Below are 17,784 nucleotides of genomic sequence, written 5' to 3'. Positions count from 1 at the left end.
TTTCACGTTTTAAACTCTGCAGTTTCCCTGTAAATAAATACCTTTGTTTATTACTGCAGTAAAACTTAAATAAACACTGTGGCCTTTTTAGTTTTAAATGTAACTCTGTTCAACAGTTGCTTTTTCTTTTGTAATACAAAAGCCTCCGTATTTTTGGCTCAAAAACATCATCCCAATTAAAGTTGCTACCTTCCTGATAAGAGCTTATACTGTAGACAACTCTTCTAATTTAAATGAAATGCTTGCTTCAGCTACCAAGTTTTCATTCATTTCTATAATATAATGAAGAGAACGGACATTACACCATATACTTTCTTATTCTGTTACCAAAAGGTATTTCATTAGTTATTTTTTTTTAAAATATCGCTCATTATAGAAAGGCCATGGATTCAACTACTGATTACCAACAAGTCTCGCTTCAACTGCCAAAACCTATTTTTTCATGCCCAGCACAGCCGTGCTATGAGCAGGTAAAGAATAGGTCACAAAATTAGTTATTTTCCTTCAGTAGGTCCACAGTACTAAAGTTATTAAATCCAGTTTACATTTTATTGTCTATATTCAAACATACCACTTCCTCTGCTATAATAAAACATTTACACTTCTATTCTGTTTGAATTATTCTAGAATACCTGTGTTTAGCTTAAACACCACTTTCAGATCAAGCTTCTTTTCTAAATAAGAAACATGACTGTGAATCCATTAAACTGTAGGCTTGTTAATATTGAGAAATATAGCAGCATTATTAAGACCTCTGTTGTTATTACTATTTTTATTACACTAAAGTCCCAAACAGGCAAAAACACTTGTTAGTTAAAATATTGTTTATTTACTTCAAACATAATTTCTCTTCAGAGAGTTTATTTCATTCTGTTGCTTATTAGATCAAAATACTTTTTAAAACCTCTGTGCTTTTTGTTCAATCTAGAAGGGGTTACTTTTTTCTTTTTGTTATAATCTACAAGTTAATTAAACCAGATGCCTGCTTCTGCCAAGGTTAACACAGGCTTCCGTGCGCGATAGTGCTTATTAATTTAAAGAAAGGGGAGGCCCTATTTTTGGGTCTGACTGGCTTCCAAGAGTGTATGTGCACTCTAATAACAAAGGCATACAGGTAAGCTTTTCTTTACTAACATTAACACTCGTTCAGTTTTCTTAATTCAAATTGTTATTCTGCTCATAATTTTCTACAATAGTATTTCTACTGGTTGTATTTTCTTTAAAACACAGTACAATTAAAATATTCTTACAGTGTCAGTTTGTACTGAACTTCTCTCATTTTTAACTGTAATATGTTCTTTCAACAATAATAATTTTATTTGTATAACAGTTTAATGTCAAATGATTTTATAATTCAGATTCTTCAATATAGCAGTCTCTTTTATAAATTGTAATTTTATTTTACTCCATTGATATACACAGAAGGCAAGAGGTTAATTTTTAATTAGGCACCTGCTTAGTAGCAAATCAGCCCTGAATATTAAAATTTAGGACTTTGATACAGACTAACATCTTCATGCATTTACTAATACAGATTAACATCTTCATGCAGTTACTAAAGTTATTAAATCAAGTTTCTTGTTTTTAAAATCTCACAGTCTTCATTTTTTCTAATTAAAAAAGATGCTTTTGCCTGTTAAGGGAGGTTTGAAACTTTCAGCAGGTCGGCCTGACCTTATACATTCACTAATAATATTGTTCTACTGTTATACTAGAATAAACAGGAATATGGAATCCTATAATATTCTCATAGACTAATACAGAGTACATTATAACATTTTTTTTTTCTGAATAGTATGTTTTAACAATTTGTTTAATATTTCTGCTGACTTTATATTATTTTAAAATACATTACAGTCATTACAATATTTGTTGCAGTTTCACAAATGTTCAATTTGTATCCCAAAGATCAGCCTGCTTCCAGTAGCGGTGACAGTCTTGGGTCAGTTTCTACTCTAATTGAGTCTGTCAAAGCGACCACAGGTGTGGGTGACAGTCTTAAAAGCCTGATACCTGCAAAAAATTAAGTCTTAAGAACATAAGAACATAAGAAAGTTTACAAATGAGAGGAGGCCATTCAGCCCATCTTGCTCGTTTGGTTGTTAGTAGCTTATTGATCCCAGAATCTTATCAAGCAGCTTCTTGAAGGATCCCAGGGTGTCAGCTTCAACAACGTTACTGGGGAGTTGGTTCCAGACCCTCACAATTCTCTGTGTAAAAAAGTGCCTCCTATTTTCTGTTCTGAAAGCCCCTTTATCTAATCTCCATTTATGACCCCTGGTCCTTTTTTCTTTTTTCAAGTCAAAGAAGTCCCCCGGGTTGACATTGTCTATACCTTTTAGGATTTTGAATGTTTGAATCAGATCGCCGCGTAGTCTTCTTTGTTCAAGACTGAATAGATTCAATTCTTTTAGCCTGTCTGCATACGACATGCCTTTTAACCCTTTGCGGTCCATTGTCGGACTGGGTCCGACATTGCAATTATTCCTCAAAGGTCCTTTGTCGGACTGGGTCCGACATCATTATAGCAACGCAATAAACAGGTGTTTAGTCATTTTTTCTCCGGAAAAAGCAGAGAAAACCATTCAATTGCCGAGTAGGAGCGACAGGAGCCGAGACAAGTTGAAAAAAAAAAAGGCGTATCTCATGAATAGTCATACATGGTATCAGGTATCAGATAACGGGGCGTTCATAGTAAACAAGCTGGTTGAGTGCGTCAGCGCACAGAGACTATCATGGACATTTGCAGAGCTTTTTTCAGATGTTATAGTAATAAAATAATGACTTGGATCACTGAGGAGTTTGGTGATAAAACAAGTGATCAGGAGATGATTTATCGGTATGCACTACTATGAAGAGGTATGTGAAAAATACAGCGATCAAGGGGTGGGGCAGGGCTGGAGTACTGAGTGTCCTGTTGATATGCAGTGCCTTTTAAACCTGTTTTACTGTGAAAAAAATACTGGAGATGATCGATCGGTATGTACGACTATTATTATTATTATTATTATTATTATTATTATTTATTTCTTACATAGGTGAACGCTATAGCAAACGAAAGGGTGGGGCGGGGCTGGAGATGCCTAGTGAGTGCTTTGTTGATATGCAGGGCCATTTAAACCCGTTTGACTGTGAAAAAAAATACTTTTAAACAGTGTGTATAAAATTAACTGCGCGTGTGAAAATTAATTAGACCTGGCGTGCCTGACGCGCAGTTAATAAATGGACTGCAAAGGGTTAAACCCGGGATAATTCTGGTCCCTCTTCTTTGCACTCTTTCTAGAGCAGCAATATCCTTTTTGTAACGAGGTGACCAGAACTGAACACAATATTCTAGGTGAGGTCTTACTAATGCATTGTAGAGTTTTAACATTACTTCCCTTGATTTAAATTCAACACTTCTCACAATATATCCAAGCATCTTGTTAGCCTTTTTTATAGCTTCCCCACATTGTCTAGAAGACATTTCTGAGTCAACATAAACTCCTAGGTCTTTTTCATAGTTCCCTTCTTCAATTTCACTATCTCCCATATGATATTTATAATGCACATTTTTATTGCCCGCATGCAATACTTTACACTTTTCTCTATTAAATTTCATTTGCCATGTGTCTGCCCAATTTTGAATGCTGTCTAGATAATTTTGAATGACCTTTGCTGCTTCAACAGTGTCTGCCACTCCTCTTATTTTTGTGTCGTCTGCAAATTTAACGAGTTTGCTTACTATATAAGAGTCTAAATCATTAATGTAGATTAGGAATAGCAGAGGACCTAATACTGATCCCTGTGGTACACCACTGGTTACCTCACTCCATTTCGAGGTTTCTCCTCTAATCAGTACTTTTTGTTTTCTACCTGTTAACCACTCCCTAATCCATGTGCATGCATTTCCTTGAATCCCTACTGCGTTCAGTTTCAGAATTAATCTTTTATGCGGGACTTTGTCAAAAGCTTTCTGGAAATCTAAATAAACCATGTCGTATGCTTTGCAGTTATCCATTTTCAATGTTGCATCCTCAAAAAAGTCAAGTAGGTTAGTTAGACATGATCTCCCTTTCCTAAAACCATGCTGGCTGTCTCCCAGGATATTGTTACCATATAGGTAATTTTCCATTTTGGATCTTATTATAGTTTCCATAAGTTTACATATAATAAAAGTCAGGCTTATTGGTCTGTAGTTACCTGGTTCGGTTTTGTCTCCCTTTTTGTGGATTGGTATTACGTTTGCTATTTTCCAGTCTGTTGGTACAACCCCTGTGTCAAGAGACTGTTGCATGATCTTGATTAGCGGTTTGTAAATAGCGTCTTTCATTTCTTTGAGTACTATTGGGAGGATCTCATCCAGCCCTGGGGATTTGTTTATTTTAAGAGCTCCTAGTCCCTTTAACACTTCTGCCTCTGTTATGCTAAAGTTATTTAAAATTGGATAGGAACAGGTCGACATGTGGGGCATGTTGTCCGTGTCCTCCTTTGTAAAAACCTGTGAAAAGTAATCATTTAATATATTTGCAATTTTTTTTTCTTCATCTATGATTTTGCCATTTGTGTCTCTTAGACATTTAACCTCCTCTTTGAATGTTCTCTTGCTGTTATGATATTGGAAAAACATTTTGGAATTGGTTTTAGCCCCCTTAGCAATATTGATTTCTATCTTTCTTGGCCTTTCTAACTTCCTTTTTGACTTGTGTTTGCAGTTCCAAGTACTCTTTCTGTGTGCTTTGTTTTTGGTCCCTTTTAAACGCTCTGTAAAGTGCCTTTTTTCGCTGAATATTTTTTTTAATTGATCTATTAAACCCTTTTGGCCATTTTGTTTTAGATTTAGATTTGTCTACTTTTGGGATGTAATTGTTTTGTGCCTCTAGTACTACATTTTTAAAAACAGCCACCCTTTTTCTGTGGATGTTTTCTCTATTTTACTCCAATCTACTTCTACTAGTCTCTGTTTCATACCTTCGTAGTTTGCTTTTCTAAAATTGTAAACCTTAGCTTTAGTCATTACTTTTGGGGTTTTAAAAAATATTTCAAATTAGACCATGTTGTGGTCTGAGTTTGCCAATGGCTCTCTGACCTCTGTTTTAGTTATTCTGTCTTCATTCTTTGAAAAGACTAAATCAAGGCATGCCTCTAGTCGGTGCCTTGACAAATTGCGTTAGGAAGCAGTCATTTGTCATTTCCACCATTTCAATTTCGTCCGTCGTGCCCCCCATCGGGTTTTCCCATTTTATATGGGGAAAGTTGAAATCCCCCATTAGTATGGCTTCTCCTTTTCTACACGCATTTCAAATGTCATTGTATAACAGATTATTTTGCTCATTTGGCGGTCTATAGCATGCTCCTATTATTATGCCTTTTGAATTTGTGTCCATTATTCTGATCCATATTGATTCTGCATTGTTGTCTTTGTCCTGATTTAACACCTGGGCTTCAAGACTATTTCTTATGTATAGCGCTACCCCTCCGCCTCTTCTGTACTGCCTGACTTTCCTATACAGTGTGTACCCACTAATATTATATTCGTCTCCATCACTCTCAGACAACCAAGTTTCTGTAACACCTATCACATCGTAGTTACTTGTTAGTGCAGTAGCTTCAAGTTCTAACATTTTGTTTCTGAGACTTCTAGCATTAAGCATTAAAATACATTTAATAGTTGTCTTACCTAAGTTGTTGCCCTTGTTTTGATGTGGTCTCCCCTTTGTTTTTTTGTTTTCTTCCTTTCTAGTTTAAATGCTTCTGGACCTCCTGAAGGATCCTTTCTCTGAGTAGATTGGTTCCCTTTCTGTTTAAGTGCAGTCCATCCCACCTATATAGATAGTCCTTGTTGTAGAATGTGCTCCAATGTTCAAGAAAGGTGAAGCCTTCCTGTGTGCACCACGATTTTAGCCATGCATTTTGATTTTGTATTTCCATGGTCCTTTGCAAGGCGCCGGCAGTATCCCAGAAAATACCACAGTTTTGGTCTTGTCTTTTGATTTCCTTCCTAGCTCTCAGAATTTGTTTTGCAGGGATCTTGGTCTGTCTCTTCCAATGTTGTTTGTACCGATGTGGACGACTACTACCGGGTTGTCTCCTGTTCGTTCTAGGATCCTGTCCACGTTCTCAGTGATGTGCATGACTGAGGCTCCTGGAAGGCAGCACACTGTTGTAGTAAGGGGGTCCAAACTGCGAACTTAACTTGCTGTGTTTCTCAATATGGAGTCCCCAACAATCATGACCTCTCTTCTTTTTGCTGTCTGGCCAGCACTGACTATAGGGTCTTGGATGTTGTTTCTTTCGTTCTCTTGATGTTTGTTTTGGTCATCTAAATGTTGAAGTGACTCAAATGTGTTGGATGTCTGGATTTCTGGTGGTTGTGTTTGACGAAGTTTCTTTTTTTCCCTGCTTCTTCCTATCTGAACCCAGCTGTTTCGACTCTCTTCCATCTCCCTGGTGGCTTTCAGTCTGCTAGGGGTGCAGACTTCCATGAATTGTGGGTGTGTCAGCTCCTCAAGCTCCTTTTGCTGTCTCATTTCCTCCAGCTCCTTTTCTAGCAGGCTTAATCGCTGAAGCAAGTCCTGGATCGTGCAGCACTTTACACAAACTTGGTTGAGCTCTGTTGGGTTTTCTCGGATTTCCCACATCATGCAGTTGTCACAAATTACTGGCTTGAAGACCATTTTTTGGAAGTTTAGTTTAACTTCTGCAGCTGTCAACCTGCTTTCAACTGCTTCTAATTGCGTTGTACATGTCCACGACTGTACTTCTCCACACGCTCAGATGCACCCTGGAATAAAACCCACAAAGTTGCCATACCCCAGGTGGAATGGGCAGTGAGCTATTCTGGAGGGGCAAGTTGGCTCGCTCATAGGCAGTTCTGGCTGTGTCTGTTATCCATTTGGATAGCCTCTGCTTAGACAGGGCTTGACCATAGGACTTAGCCCCATAGTATACAAAAAGTTGTTTGGACTGCCTCCAACTTTCAGTCCTGTCAACATAATACGCCAGTGCCTGCACAGGACAGAGCTTATGGAGCTGCCTCTCTCTGTCAGACTGGAAAGGAGGTGGACGGGAGGCCTCCAAATCCACAGACAATTCTGTGATAGTCTTTGGCAAAAAAGCAGGATTGGTACAGAGCATAACCTTTCCCCTGGCTTCTACAAAAATTAAGCAGGTTTACGCAATTGAGAATGCCTGCATCTCACTCACCCGCTTGCGGAGGTGACTGCAAGCAAGAAAATCGCTTTAAGTGATAAGAATTTCAGCTCAGCTGAATGCAAGGGCTCAAATGGAGCCTTCAAGCATGACGTTAAGCCTCCAGAGAGTAACATTATCCTTCATAGGCGGCCAAAGCCGCCAAGCTCATTTAAAAAATTGCACTGCCAGGAAGTGAGCTTAATTTTGGCAAGCTGAAATAGCTGGCAGATAGACCTTTTAATATTGAAGGGGATTCCCCACGTCAAACAGGTCCTGCAAAAATTGCATTATAACTGCCATGGGACAGATCGTGGGGTCGAACCCCAGAGGCAGGCACCACGTGGGAAAGACGTCCCACTTGTACCCATACAGCAAACACATAGACGCTGCTCTGGCATTTTGCAAGGTCAATAACCCTGTTGGACAGACTCAGACGGCTGAAATGCAACGGTTCAGGGGCCAGACCAAGACCTGCAGGCTCGATGGGTCGGGATGCCTCGCTTGACTAAGCACGTCATGGCATTTTGGCAGTCTGCACAGCTGGCCACTCAGTCGTGGCACTTGGGCAGTCTGCACAGCTGGCCGCTCAGGAGCTGCATCAGGGCTGAAAAACATTCCTGGGCCAATAAGGGACTACTAAGAGCACATTGGCCTGGTCCTGCCTGATTTTCTCCAGACACAGAAGGACCATGGCGAGAGGTGGGAAGGCATATAACAGTTGCCTCGGCCACTAGTGTGCCAAGGCATCTATTGCCAGCGGGTCCCCACCTCCTGTTATGGAGAACCAAAGGGGACAGTGGGTCGATTCCTGGGAGGCAAAGAGATCTATCTCTTCTCTCTTAAATGAGGCTTACCACCTTGGAGTGAAGCCTCCACTCTGAGGTGCTGGGAACTCCCCTTGAGAAGAAGTCCGCCACCTAGTTTGTCACACCGGGCAGGTGTCCTGCCTGCAGTGAGAGGAGGTTCTCGTGTGCCCAGACCAAAAGTTTGTGGGCCACGCGATGAAAACTGGGAGACCTGAGGCCTCCCTGGTGGCTTTATACAGTGGCTTTCAAAAGTATTCACCCCTCCTTGGACTTTTCCACATTTTATTGTGTTACAACATGGAATCAAAATGGATTTAATTAGGAGTTTTTGCCACTGATCAACACAAAAAAGTCCATAATGTCAAAGTGAAAAATAAAATCTACAAATTGTTCTAAATTAATTACAAATACAAAACAGAAAATAATTGATTGCATAAGTATTCACCCCCTTGAGTCAATATTTGGTAGAGGCACATTTTGCAGCAATTACAGCCATGAGTCTATTTGGGTAAGTCTCTACCAGCTTTGCACATCTGGACACTACAATTTTTGGCCATTCTTCTTTGCAAAATTGCTCAAGCTCCATCAAGTTGGATGGGGACCTTTGGTGAACAGCAATTTTCAACTCTTTCCACATATTCTAAATTGGATTGAGGTCTGGGCTTTGACTGGGCCACTCCAGGACATTGACTTTTTTGTTTTTAAACCACTCCAGTGTGGCTTTGACTGTATGTTGAGGGTCATTGTCCTGCTGGAAGATGAATCTTCTCCCAAGTCCCAGGTCTCTTGCAGACTTCAGCAGGTTTTCCTCCAGGATTTCTCTGTAATTTGCTGCATCCATTTTGCCCGATATCTTCACAAGCTTTCCAGGCCCTGATGCAGAGAAGAATCCCCATAGCATGATGCTGCCACCACCATGCTTCACGGTAGGGATGGTGTTCTCAGGATGATGTGTTAGGCTTGCGCCAGACATAGCACTTAGCGTTGAGGCCAAAAAGCTCTATTTTGGTCTCATCAGACCATAGAATCTTCTTCCGCTTGGTCTCAGTCTCCCACATGCCTTCTGGCAAAGTCTCGCCGAGATTTGATGTGAGATTTTTTCAACAATGGCTTTCTTTTTGCCACTCTCCCATAAAGGCCAGTTTTGTGAAGCACCCGGGCTATTGTTGCCATATGCAGTGTCTCCCAGCTCAGCCGTGGAAGACTGTAACTGCTTTAGAGTTGCCGTAGGCCTCTTGGTGGCCTCCCTGACTAGTGCCCTTCTCACCCGGATACTCAGTTTTTGAGGACGGCCTGTTCTAGACTGATTCACAGTTGTGCCATATTCTCTTCATTTCTTAATTATGGACTTTACTGTGCTCTGGGGGATATTCAGTGCCTTGGAAATGTTCTTATATCCTACCCCTGATTGGTGCTTTTGAAGAACCTTATTCCGGATTTGCTTTGAATGTTCCTTCGTCTTCATGGTGTAGTTTTTGTTAGGAAATGTATTAACCAACTGTGGGACCTCCCAGAGACAGGTGTATTTAACCTGAAATCATGGGAAACACCTTAATTGCACAGGTGGACTCCATTAAACTAATTGTGACTTCTAAAGACAATTGGTTGCACCAGGGCTTATTCAGGTGTGTCATAGCAAAGGGGGTGAATAGTTATGCAATTATTTTCTGTTTTATATTTGTAATTAATTTAGAACAATTTATAGATTATATTTTTCACTTTGACATTATGGACTTTTTTGTGTTGATCAGTGGCAAAAACTCCTCCATTTGATTCCATGTTGTAACACAATAAAACGTGGAAAAGTCCAAGGGGGTGTGAATACTTTTGAGAGCCACTGTAGGCCACCACTGTTATGTTTTCTGTACAGACAAGCACATGTCTCCCTTGAGCTCCCTGCAAAAAATTATAGCTCCTTGACACTGTGCCAAGGAGGGTTCCACACCACCTATGCCCCCCTACCATTCCACACAGTGCCCCAGCCCAGGCTGGAACATGTCCGTGGTGACAACCTCCCTTCTGGTGACACTGCTCAGCGCTACGCCGAGGCTTAGATGAGCAGGCTGTTTCCACCAAGAGAGTGCCTTTAGATAGTGATGAGACATTATCAATAGGCTGTCACGGTTCAATGCTGTTGAATCAGGCTTGCAGTGGGCGCATGCGCAGTGGACCCAAAGGTAGGGTCTGAGAAGCTGCTGCCATCAAGCCCAGAAGTTTCTGGAATGTCACTACCATGAACGCTCTTTTGAGCTGAAATAGCACTAAATATGCGGCTATTCTCTGCACTACCAACTGACAGAGTGGACAGCATGGACCCGGAGTCAAAGCACATTCCTAGCTAGGAGGCTGTCTGAGAAGGCGTGAGCTGGCTCTTCAAATGATTAATTGTAAGACCCAACCGTTGAAGGTGGCCGGTGACCATTTTAGTGTGAATGTCTGCCTGAGCTGGAGATAATTGAGTCCTCTGATACCTTTGATTCTCAATGGGGCCAGTATAGCTTCCATGCACTTTGAAAAGGCACGGGAAGGTAGAGAGAGGCCAGATGGCAAGGCCTGGAACTCCTACGCTATTCCACTCCCTTAAAGGCGAACCGCAGGTGCTTTTTGTGTGCCGGTTCTCTATCAAGTGCGAAATGTAACCATTACTGTATGGGTGTTTACCTCTTACAGCCCCTGAACCCTATTATACCAAAGCTGCGCGCGAGCACCTGTGACTCAGTCATGCCCACCCCTGAGGGCATAAGAAGACTGCACACACATATACCAGCATCATTTTTACTTTCACAGGACTGAACCTGTTACATTTTATCTGCATTTATTATTCGCTAATTGTCTATTACACTAATTACTGCAATAATTGTTTACGCTGTTTTAGTTTGTACTAGTTACACATAATTTTTTGCACATAGCCTGTTGTTTGTCACATTCCACAGCTGCCTTTTGCCCTGCGTGAAGCTGGTGGCTACTGTCGCCCCATCTCAGGGACCAAGCAACTTAAGTCGGCTGACTTGTGCTCTTCTCACAGGCTGCTTCAAAGGAGTCAAAATAAAAGTTTTTTGTTTTTTTTTGTAAACGATTTTATTATTATTTGAACTGTAATTGTCTGATTACTGTTTTCTGCGAGAATTTTTCTTGTGTCTTTTTTTTTTGCAGAAACACGAGTATAGCTGCTTTGCTCAGATGATCAACATACGTGCTTTGGCTGAGATTGCTTGCAGTCTCTGCAACAGTATCTCTCTGCCGTCTTAGTGACTGCTTGCAGCACCATTAGGAAGGCTGTTAGGGCTCTGACAGCAGGCTTCCCTCAGTCTTGTATCTGTTCGGACTGTTTGGGTTTGCCAGAAGCAATACAGCTGGGCATGCCTGTATACAGCTTCTTGCGGTAATGTGAACTGAGTAGACCTATAGGTCACCGACCCGGTACCCATACTGAACAGGGAACAAGGTTACCGCACCAGTATCATACCAACCTGGTACAAGTCACCGCACATGTACCGTACCAACCCGGTTCAAATCACCACACGTGTACCATACCGAGGGTACTGTACCGACCCGACACCGCCAGCTTCCATCTCGGTTCCATACTTTTAAGTCATGACACAGTTCCAACCATCCCTGGTCCAGTACCAGAGGACTTGGTTCAGGTCTTGAACTGCCCTGTTACAGTTTTTACAGTACTGTACAGTGCATCCGCCCTGTTACATTATTGCACAGTGGCGTTGATGCTTGAGTAGACGGAGGCAGCAGTTTTTTACACTGTGTTGCTGTTTGCATCATGCCGGGGTTTTATCCCTGTGACATATGCAAAGCCAGTCTCCCAGTGGAGGATAAGCACTGCAGGTGCACTTCCTGCCTGGGGCCAGAGCATGCAAAACAGGCACTCGCTGACCGCAGCTTCTGCAAGTTTTGTACAGGGCGCTCCATGGCCATTCCACATGGGCAGGGCTCTCCCCTCCAGATGGCTCTGTGCCAAGGGAGAGTAGACAAATTGCCTGGGGGATGAGCATATGTAGAAAGCCGTCTTTACAGTCTTCCTCATCATCCTCTGCCTTTCCTTCTCCCCCCCCCTCCTCATAAGAACATAAGAACATAAGAACGTTTACAAACGAGAGGAGGCCATTCAGCCCATCTTGCTCGTTTGGTTGTTATTATTATTATTATTATTTATTTATTTATTTATTTATTTATTTATTTATTTATTTATTTCTTAACAGATGCCCTTATCCAGGGCGACTTACAATCGTAAACAAAAATGCCTTTCAAGGATCACAGTACAAGTAATAATACAATTAAGAGCAAAATAAATACAATGACTTTGGTTCTAGCAAGTACAAGTATGACAAAATATGATTCAATAACGGAGCAGATAACAGTGTCAGTGATAGTTACATCAGGATATAATTAAATACAAAATACTATAGATTAAATAACACTTGACAGATTACAGTAATCTAAAGTACATGATTAAATGTTAGTAGTTTATTGATCCCAGAATCTCATCAAGCAGCTTCTTGAAGGATCCCAGGGTGTCAGCTTCAACAACATTACTGGGGAGTTGGTTCCAGACCCTCACAATTCTTTGTGTGAAAAAGTGCCTCCTATTTTCTGTTTTGAATGCCCCTTTATCTAATCTCCATTTGTGACCCATGGTCCTTGTTTTTTTTTTCAGGTCAAAAAAATCCCCTGGGTCGACATTGTCTATACCTTTTAGGATTTTGAATGCTTGAATCAGATCACCGCGTAATCTTCTTTGTTCAAGACTGAATGGATTCAATTATTTTAGCCTGTCTTCATACGACATGCCTTTTAAACTCAGAATAATTCTGGTCGCTCTTCTTTGCACTCTTTCTAGAGCAGCAATATCCTTTTTGTAACAAAGTGACCAGAACGGAACACAATATTCTAAGTGAGGTCTTACTAATGCATTGTAAAGTTTTAAATTCAACACTTCTCACAATATATATCCGATCATCTTGTTGGCTTTTTTATAGCTTCCCCACATTGTCTAGATGAAGACATTTCTGAGTCAACATAAACTCCCAGGTCTTTTTCATAGATTCCTTCTTCAATTTCACTATCTCCCATATGATATTTATAATGCACATTTTTATTGCCTGCGTGCAGTACTTTACACTTTTCTCATTAAATGTAATTTGCCATTTTTCTGCCCAGTTCTGAATGCTGTCTAGATCATTTTGATTTTGTTTACTACACCAGAATCTAAATCATTAATGTAGATTAGGAATAGCAGAGGACCTAATACTGATCCCTGTGGTACACCACTGGTTACCTCACTCCAGTTTGAGGTTTCTCCTCTAATCAGTACTTTCTGTTTTCTACATGTTAACCACTCCCTAATCCATGTGCATGCATCTCCTTAATCCCTACTGCGTTCAGTTTGAGGATTAATCTTTTATGCAGGACATTGTCAGAAGTTTTCTGGAAATCTAAATAAACCATGTCGTATGCTTTGCAATTATCCATTGTCGATGGTGCATCCTCAAAAAAGTCAAGCAGGTTAGTTAGACACGATCTCCCTTTCCTAAAACCATGCTGACTGTCTCCCAGGATACTGTTACCATATAGGTAATTTTCCATTTTGGATCTTATTATAGTTTCCATAAGTTTACATATAATAGAAGTCAGGCCTATTGGTCTGTAGTTACCTGGCTCGGTTTTCTCTCCCTTTTGTGGATCGGTTTGCAATTCTTCATGTCCTACTAGAGCTTTACATAATTATCATTATGGTTTTCATTTTGAGACTGAGCCTATAACAATTTTTTGTCTTATGAAAAAACAATCTGTTTGATACTTTTGATTAGATTAATTTACAGGTCACAAGAAAAACGACACTTTATTTCCTCAGTGCTCTCCCAGTGTTTCTGCTGAGCAGCTTGTATGCACACAACATTTGTCTCTTGCAAATATTAAAAGAAAAATATGGATCTTTGTCTATTAGAATTCTTCACTGCATTCGTACTTGGTATGCAGGCTTGAGCATATGAGATGACATGTGCTACACGATGAGAATACTGTACTGCACGCAGGCAATAAAAATGTGCTTTATAAATATCATATGGGAGATACTGAAATTGAAGAAGGAATCTATGAAAAAGACCTAGGAGTTTATGTTGACTCAGAAATGTCTTCATCTAGACAATGTAGGGAAGCTTTAAAAAAAGGCCAACAAAAGATGCTCGGATATATTGTTTGAAGTGTTGAATTTAAAACTTTACAATGCATTAGTAAGACCTCACCTAGAATATTGTGTTCAGTTCTGGTCACCTCGTTACAAAAGGATATTGCTGCTCTAAAAAGAAAGAGTGCAACCACAATTTTCCCGGGTTCAAAAGGCATGTCGTATGCAGACAGGCTAAAAGAATTGAATCTATTCAGTCTTGAACAAAGAAGTCTACGCGGTGATCTGATTCAAGAATTCACAATGTTTTTACCTGAAAAAAGAAACAAGGACCAGGGGTCAGAAATGGAGATTAGATAAGGGGCATTCAGAACAGAAAATAGGATGCACTTTTTACACAGAGAATTGTGAGGGTCTGGAGCCAACTCCCCAGTAATGTTGTTGAAGCCGACACCCTGTGATCCTTCAAGAAGCTGCTTGATTATTATTATTATTTGTTTATTTAGCAGACACCTTTATCCAAGGCTACTTACAGAGACAAGGGTGTGTGAACTATGCATCAGCTGCAGAGTCACTTACAACTACATCTCACCCGAAAGACAGAGCACAAGGAGGTTAAGTCACACAATGAGTCAGTGGCTGAGGTGGGATTTGAACTGGGGACCTCCTGGTTACAAGCCCTTTTCTTTAACCACTGGACCACACAGCCTACCTTAAGATGACATGAGATTCTGGGATCAATAAGCTACTAACAACCAAACAAGCAAGACGGGCTGAATGGCCTCCTCTCGTTTGTAACCTTTCTTATGTTCTTATGAATATTGCATGTTTTTTTTTTTGAAGCATTACAAATTTGGCTAAAGTTTAAAAAAAAAAAAACTACTGAAACAAAAAAGAGCTGTGTTTTGAAGCTGAGCAAACTGTTGTGAAGACACAGATCTCCTTTCTAGTCATGCTCCTTTCTAGTTGATCACATGCTTTCTACATGTGGGGTGAACAATAAATAACAAACAGAAAGGATACACTTCATTTATTGTTTGTTTTCAGTTATTACTGTATCTCAGACCTCAGGATGTTTGTATCACATGCTACAAATGCCACAGATGCACTTCTAATGAGGTTAGGACATTTTATTTATTTATTTAAAAAAAAAAAATGCTATGTGCTGTACATTGTTTGTTTTTGTAAGATGAGAAATGCACATTGATTTATAAGTTTATTTAAGACAATAATACTACTAATAATAACTAATAACAATATTTGTTCTATGTGTGTATATGTATTTTTTTTACGTGTGCATTCAAATTAAAAGTATATTATAACAAAAAAACTGCAAGACATTTATTTCATTAAAGCCATGTATTGATTATCCCTCCCCTAACACAAAAGCATTTTTTCTCCCAAACTTCTCATTTGAATACTAATATTCAGAACTTCAGTCATATTCTATTTATGACATAATCCAGTTAATTTAGTACCACTAAAAGGTTTCGGTTGATTTTCTTTAATGATTTTGCCACTGGCGTTTAAATAGTGTGAGTCAACCTGCTGTACTACACAGAAAACCTGCCCACTCAGCTTAATAAAATCAGTCATTTGATGAAATATCTATGCAAAATAAATGAATCGGTAAAACAGGGCGGACCTATAAGTTTTATGTTCCATTAACCTCTTAAGTGGAGCCTCTCTGTGGTAGAAGGAAAAGTGTCCTGATGCCAAACTGCCCTCTAATAATCCTGCTGTTTGATTGACAGAATCTGAGGAAGATGGAGGGGGTGACTACTGAAGAACCCAACAGAGACCTGGATGAGCTAAAGAATTCAGACTGGGTAAGGAATAACCAAACAAAATTAAACTAGGTTACAACTGAATGTATATTATTATTATTATTATTTGTTTATTTAGCAGACGCCTTTATCCAAGGCGACTTACAGAGACTAGGGTGTGTGAACTATGCATCAGCTGCAGAGTCACTTACAAATACGTCTCACCCGAAAGACAGAGCACAAGGAGGTTAAGTGACTCAGGGTCACACAATGAGTCAGTGGCTGAGGTGGGATTTACCTCCTGGTTATAAGCCCTTTTCTTTAACCACTGGACCACACAGCCTCCTATATATATATATATATATATATATATATATATATATATATATATATATATATATATATATATATATATATATATATATATTAAAAAAAACACAAGCATACCAGTATCACAGTTCCCTATCAAGTACAAAATGTAACTATTACCTCATGGGTATTTATCCTGAAGACCTTGATAACCTGAATAACCTGAATAAGATATATCAAAGCTGCACCATACCATACCAAAGGTACCACAACGGGTGTACCTGCACAGAGTGTACCACTGTACCAGGTGTACCACCGAACCATACTGTACCAAAGGTACCACCACCGATTGATTCACCGAACCACACCAAGGGTACTGTACAGTACTGCACTAGTGCTCAGGCACCGTGTGGCTGCTGAACCGATCGGTTCATATTACTCTCTGCTCGGTTCAACCTCGGTGCATCACCGTTCAGCCTCGGTTCAAAGTTGGTCTTGTGGTACAAACAGTGAATCCATCCCAGGTCCAGTACCAGTGGACCCGGTTTGAGTCACGACTCGCGCTGTCTTTATTTGTTTTACAGTACTTTTGCCTGCAGCATTGCTGCGTGTGCTCTCTGAGACGGCGGCTTGGGCTGCAAGTACGGTATACAAGTGCCTGCTTGAGCAGATTGCATCAGCTGTAGATGGGCGATCCAGAGCTACCCTCTGAGGAGGTAGACTCGGACAATGCAGTGCCAGTGGCTCACCGTTCTCTGTCAGCAGAGCTTAAGCCTCTGATTAAGAGGGCTACTGAAGTCCCATGGCCTGTTGATGAGATACGGAAGTAGTCCAATTTTGAGGATGAGCCTACTCCCTCTCATACGTTCCCCCCAGTGTACCTGGATTTTCTTTTCGAGGTGCACTCATCCTGGGGTCATCCGGCTACAACACTGGCTGTTTCCCGGTCCATAGGGACTTTGTATAGCATCCATGACGCAGGGAAACGGCTTGACTGAGTTCCCTCTTGTGGAGGCGGCCATCACTTCTTTGGTGCAGACACCCAAGTTAGCGCTGCTTAATAAGGACGCTAGCTGCCCAAATAAACGGTGTCGGTTCTCTGAGGTTATCCTTGAGTGGGCTTACTCAGCTGGTGCATTCACTGTACAGGTTGGTAACTGTAACAGTGTTTTGGTAGCTTACCAAAACTTTTTGCTTAGATCCCTCTCTCAGGACCACAGACTCACACCGCAACAGCTAGATGAGCTGCGGCTGGTGAATAAGAACCTGCTCCATATCTCTAAGCTGAACGGACAGGAACCCTAAGACGGCAGCTATGGATGCCCCCATTACCCGTGGGCATACCTTTGGACCCACGGTAGATGAGATGCTACAATGCTCTCAGTGCATAAGAGAGTCCACAAAGGAGCTGGTGTGCCTGCTTCCCAAGCAGCCCCCCCAGTGCGCAAACCAGCGGCAAACTGCCGACCAAGGCTCCAGCAGCCTCACAAATCAGCACACATCAGGCACACAGGCAAACGCCTCAGGCTAAGCCACAAGCCAAGAAGTAGCCCTAACAATTTGCTGCCACAGACCCAGGGCCCCTTTTCGT

At 40.7% G+C, this 17,784-nt stretch overlaps 1 protein-coding gene across 2 annotated transcripts in view; it reads left to right on the top strand.

The window, feature by feature from the left end:
• The window catches only part of LOC117400553 (protein spire homolog 1), a 267,989-nt gene that overhangs the window by 139,738 nt on the left and 110,467 nt on the right, over positions 1-17,784 (top strand). For both annotated transcript variants that reach the window (XM_034000695.2, XM_034000694.2), the window contains exon 5: positions 15,873-15,947. In XM_034000695.2, the coding sequence (XP_033856586.2) occupies positions 15,873-15,947 (75 nt within the window). The remainder of the gene's footprint in view (positions 1-15,872; positions 15,948-17,784) is intronic.

Source organism: Acipenser ruthenus, chromosome 4 (assembly GCF_902713425.1).
Source record: "Acipenser ruthenus chromosome 4, fAciRut3.2 maternal haplotype, whole genome shotgun sequence".
NCBI classification, from domain to species: Eukaryota; Metazoa; Chordata; class Actinopteri; order Acipenseriformes; family Acipenseridae; genus Acipenser; species Acipenser ruthenus.
Note: the sequence above shows the minus strand (reverse complement) of the source record. Positions and strands in the feature narration are given on the sequence as shown.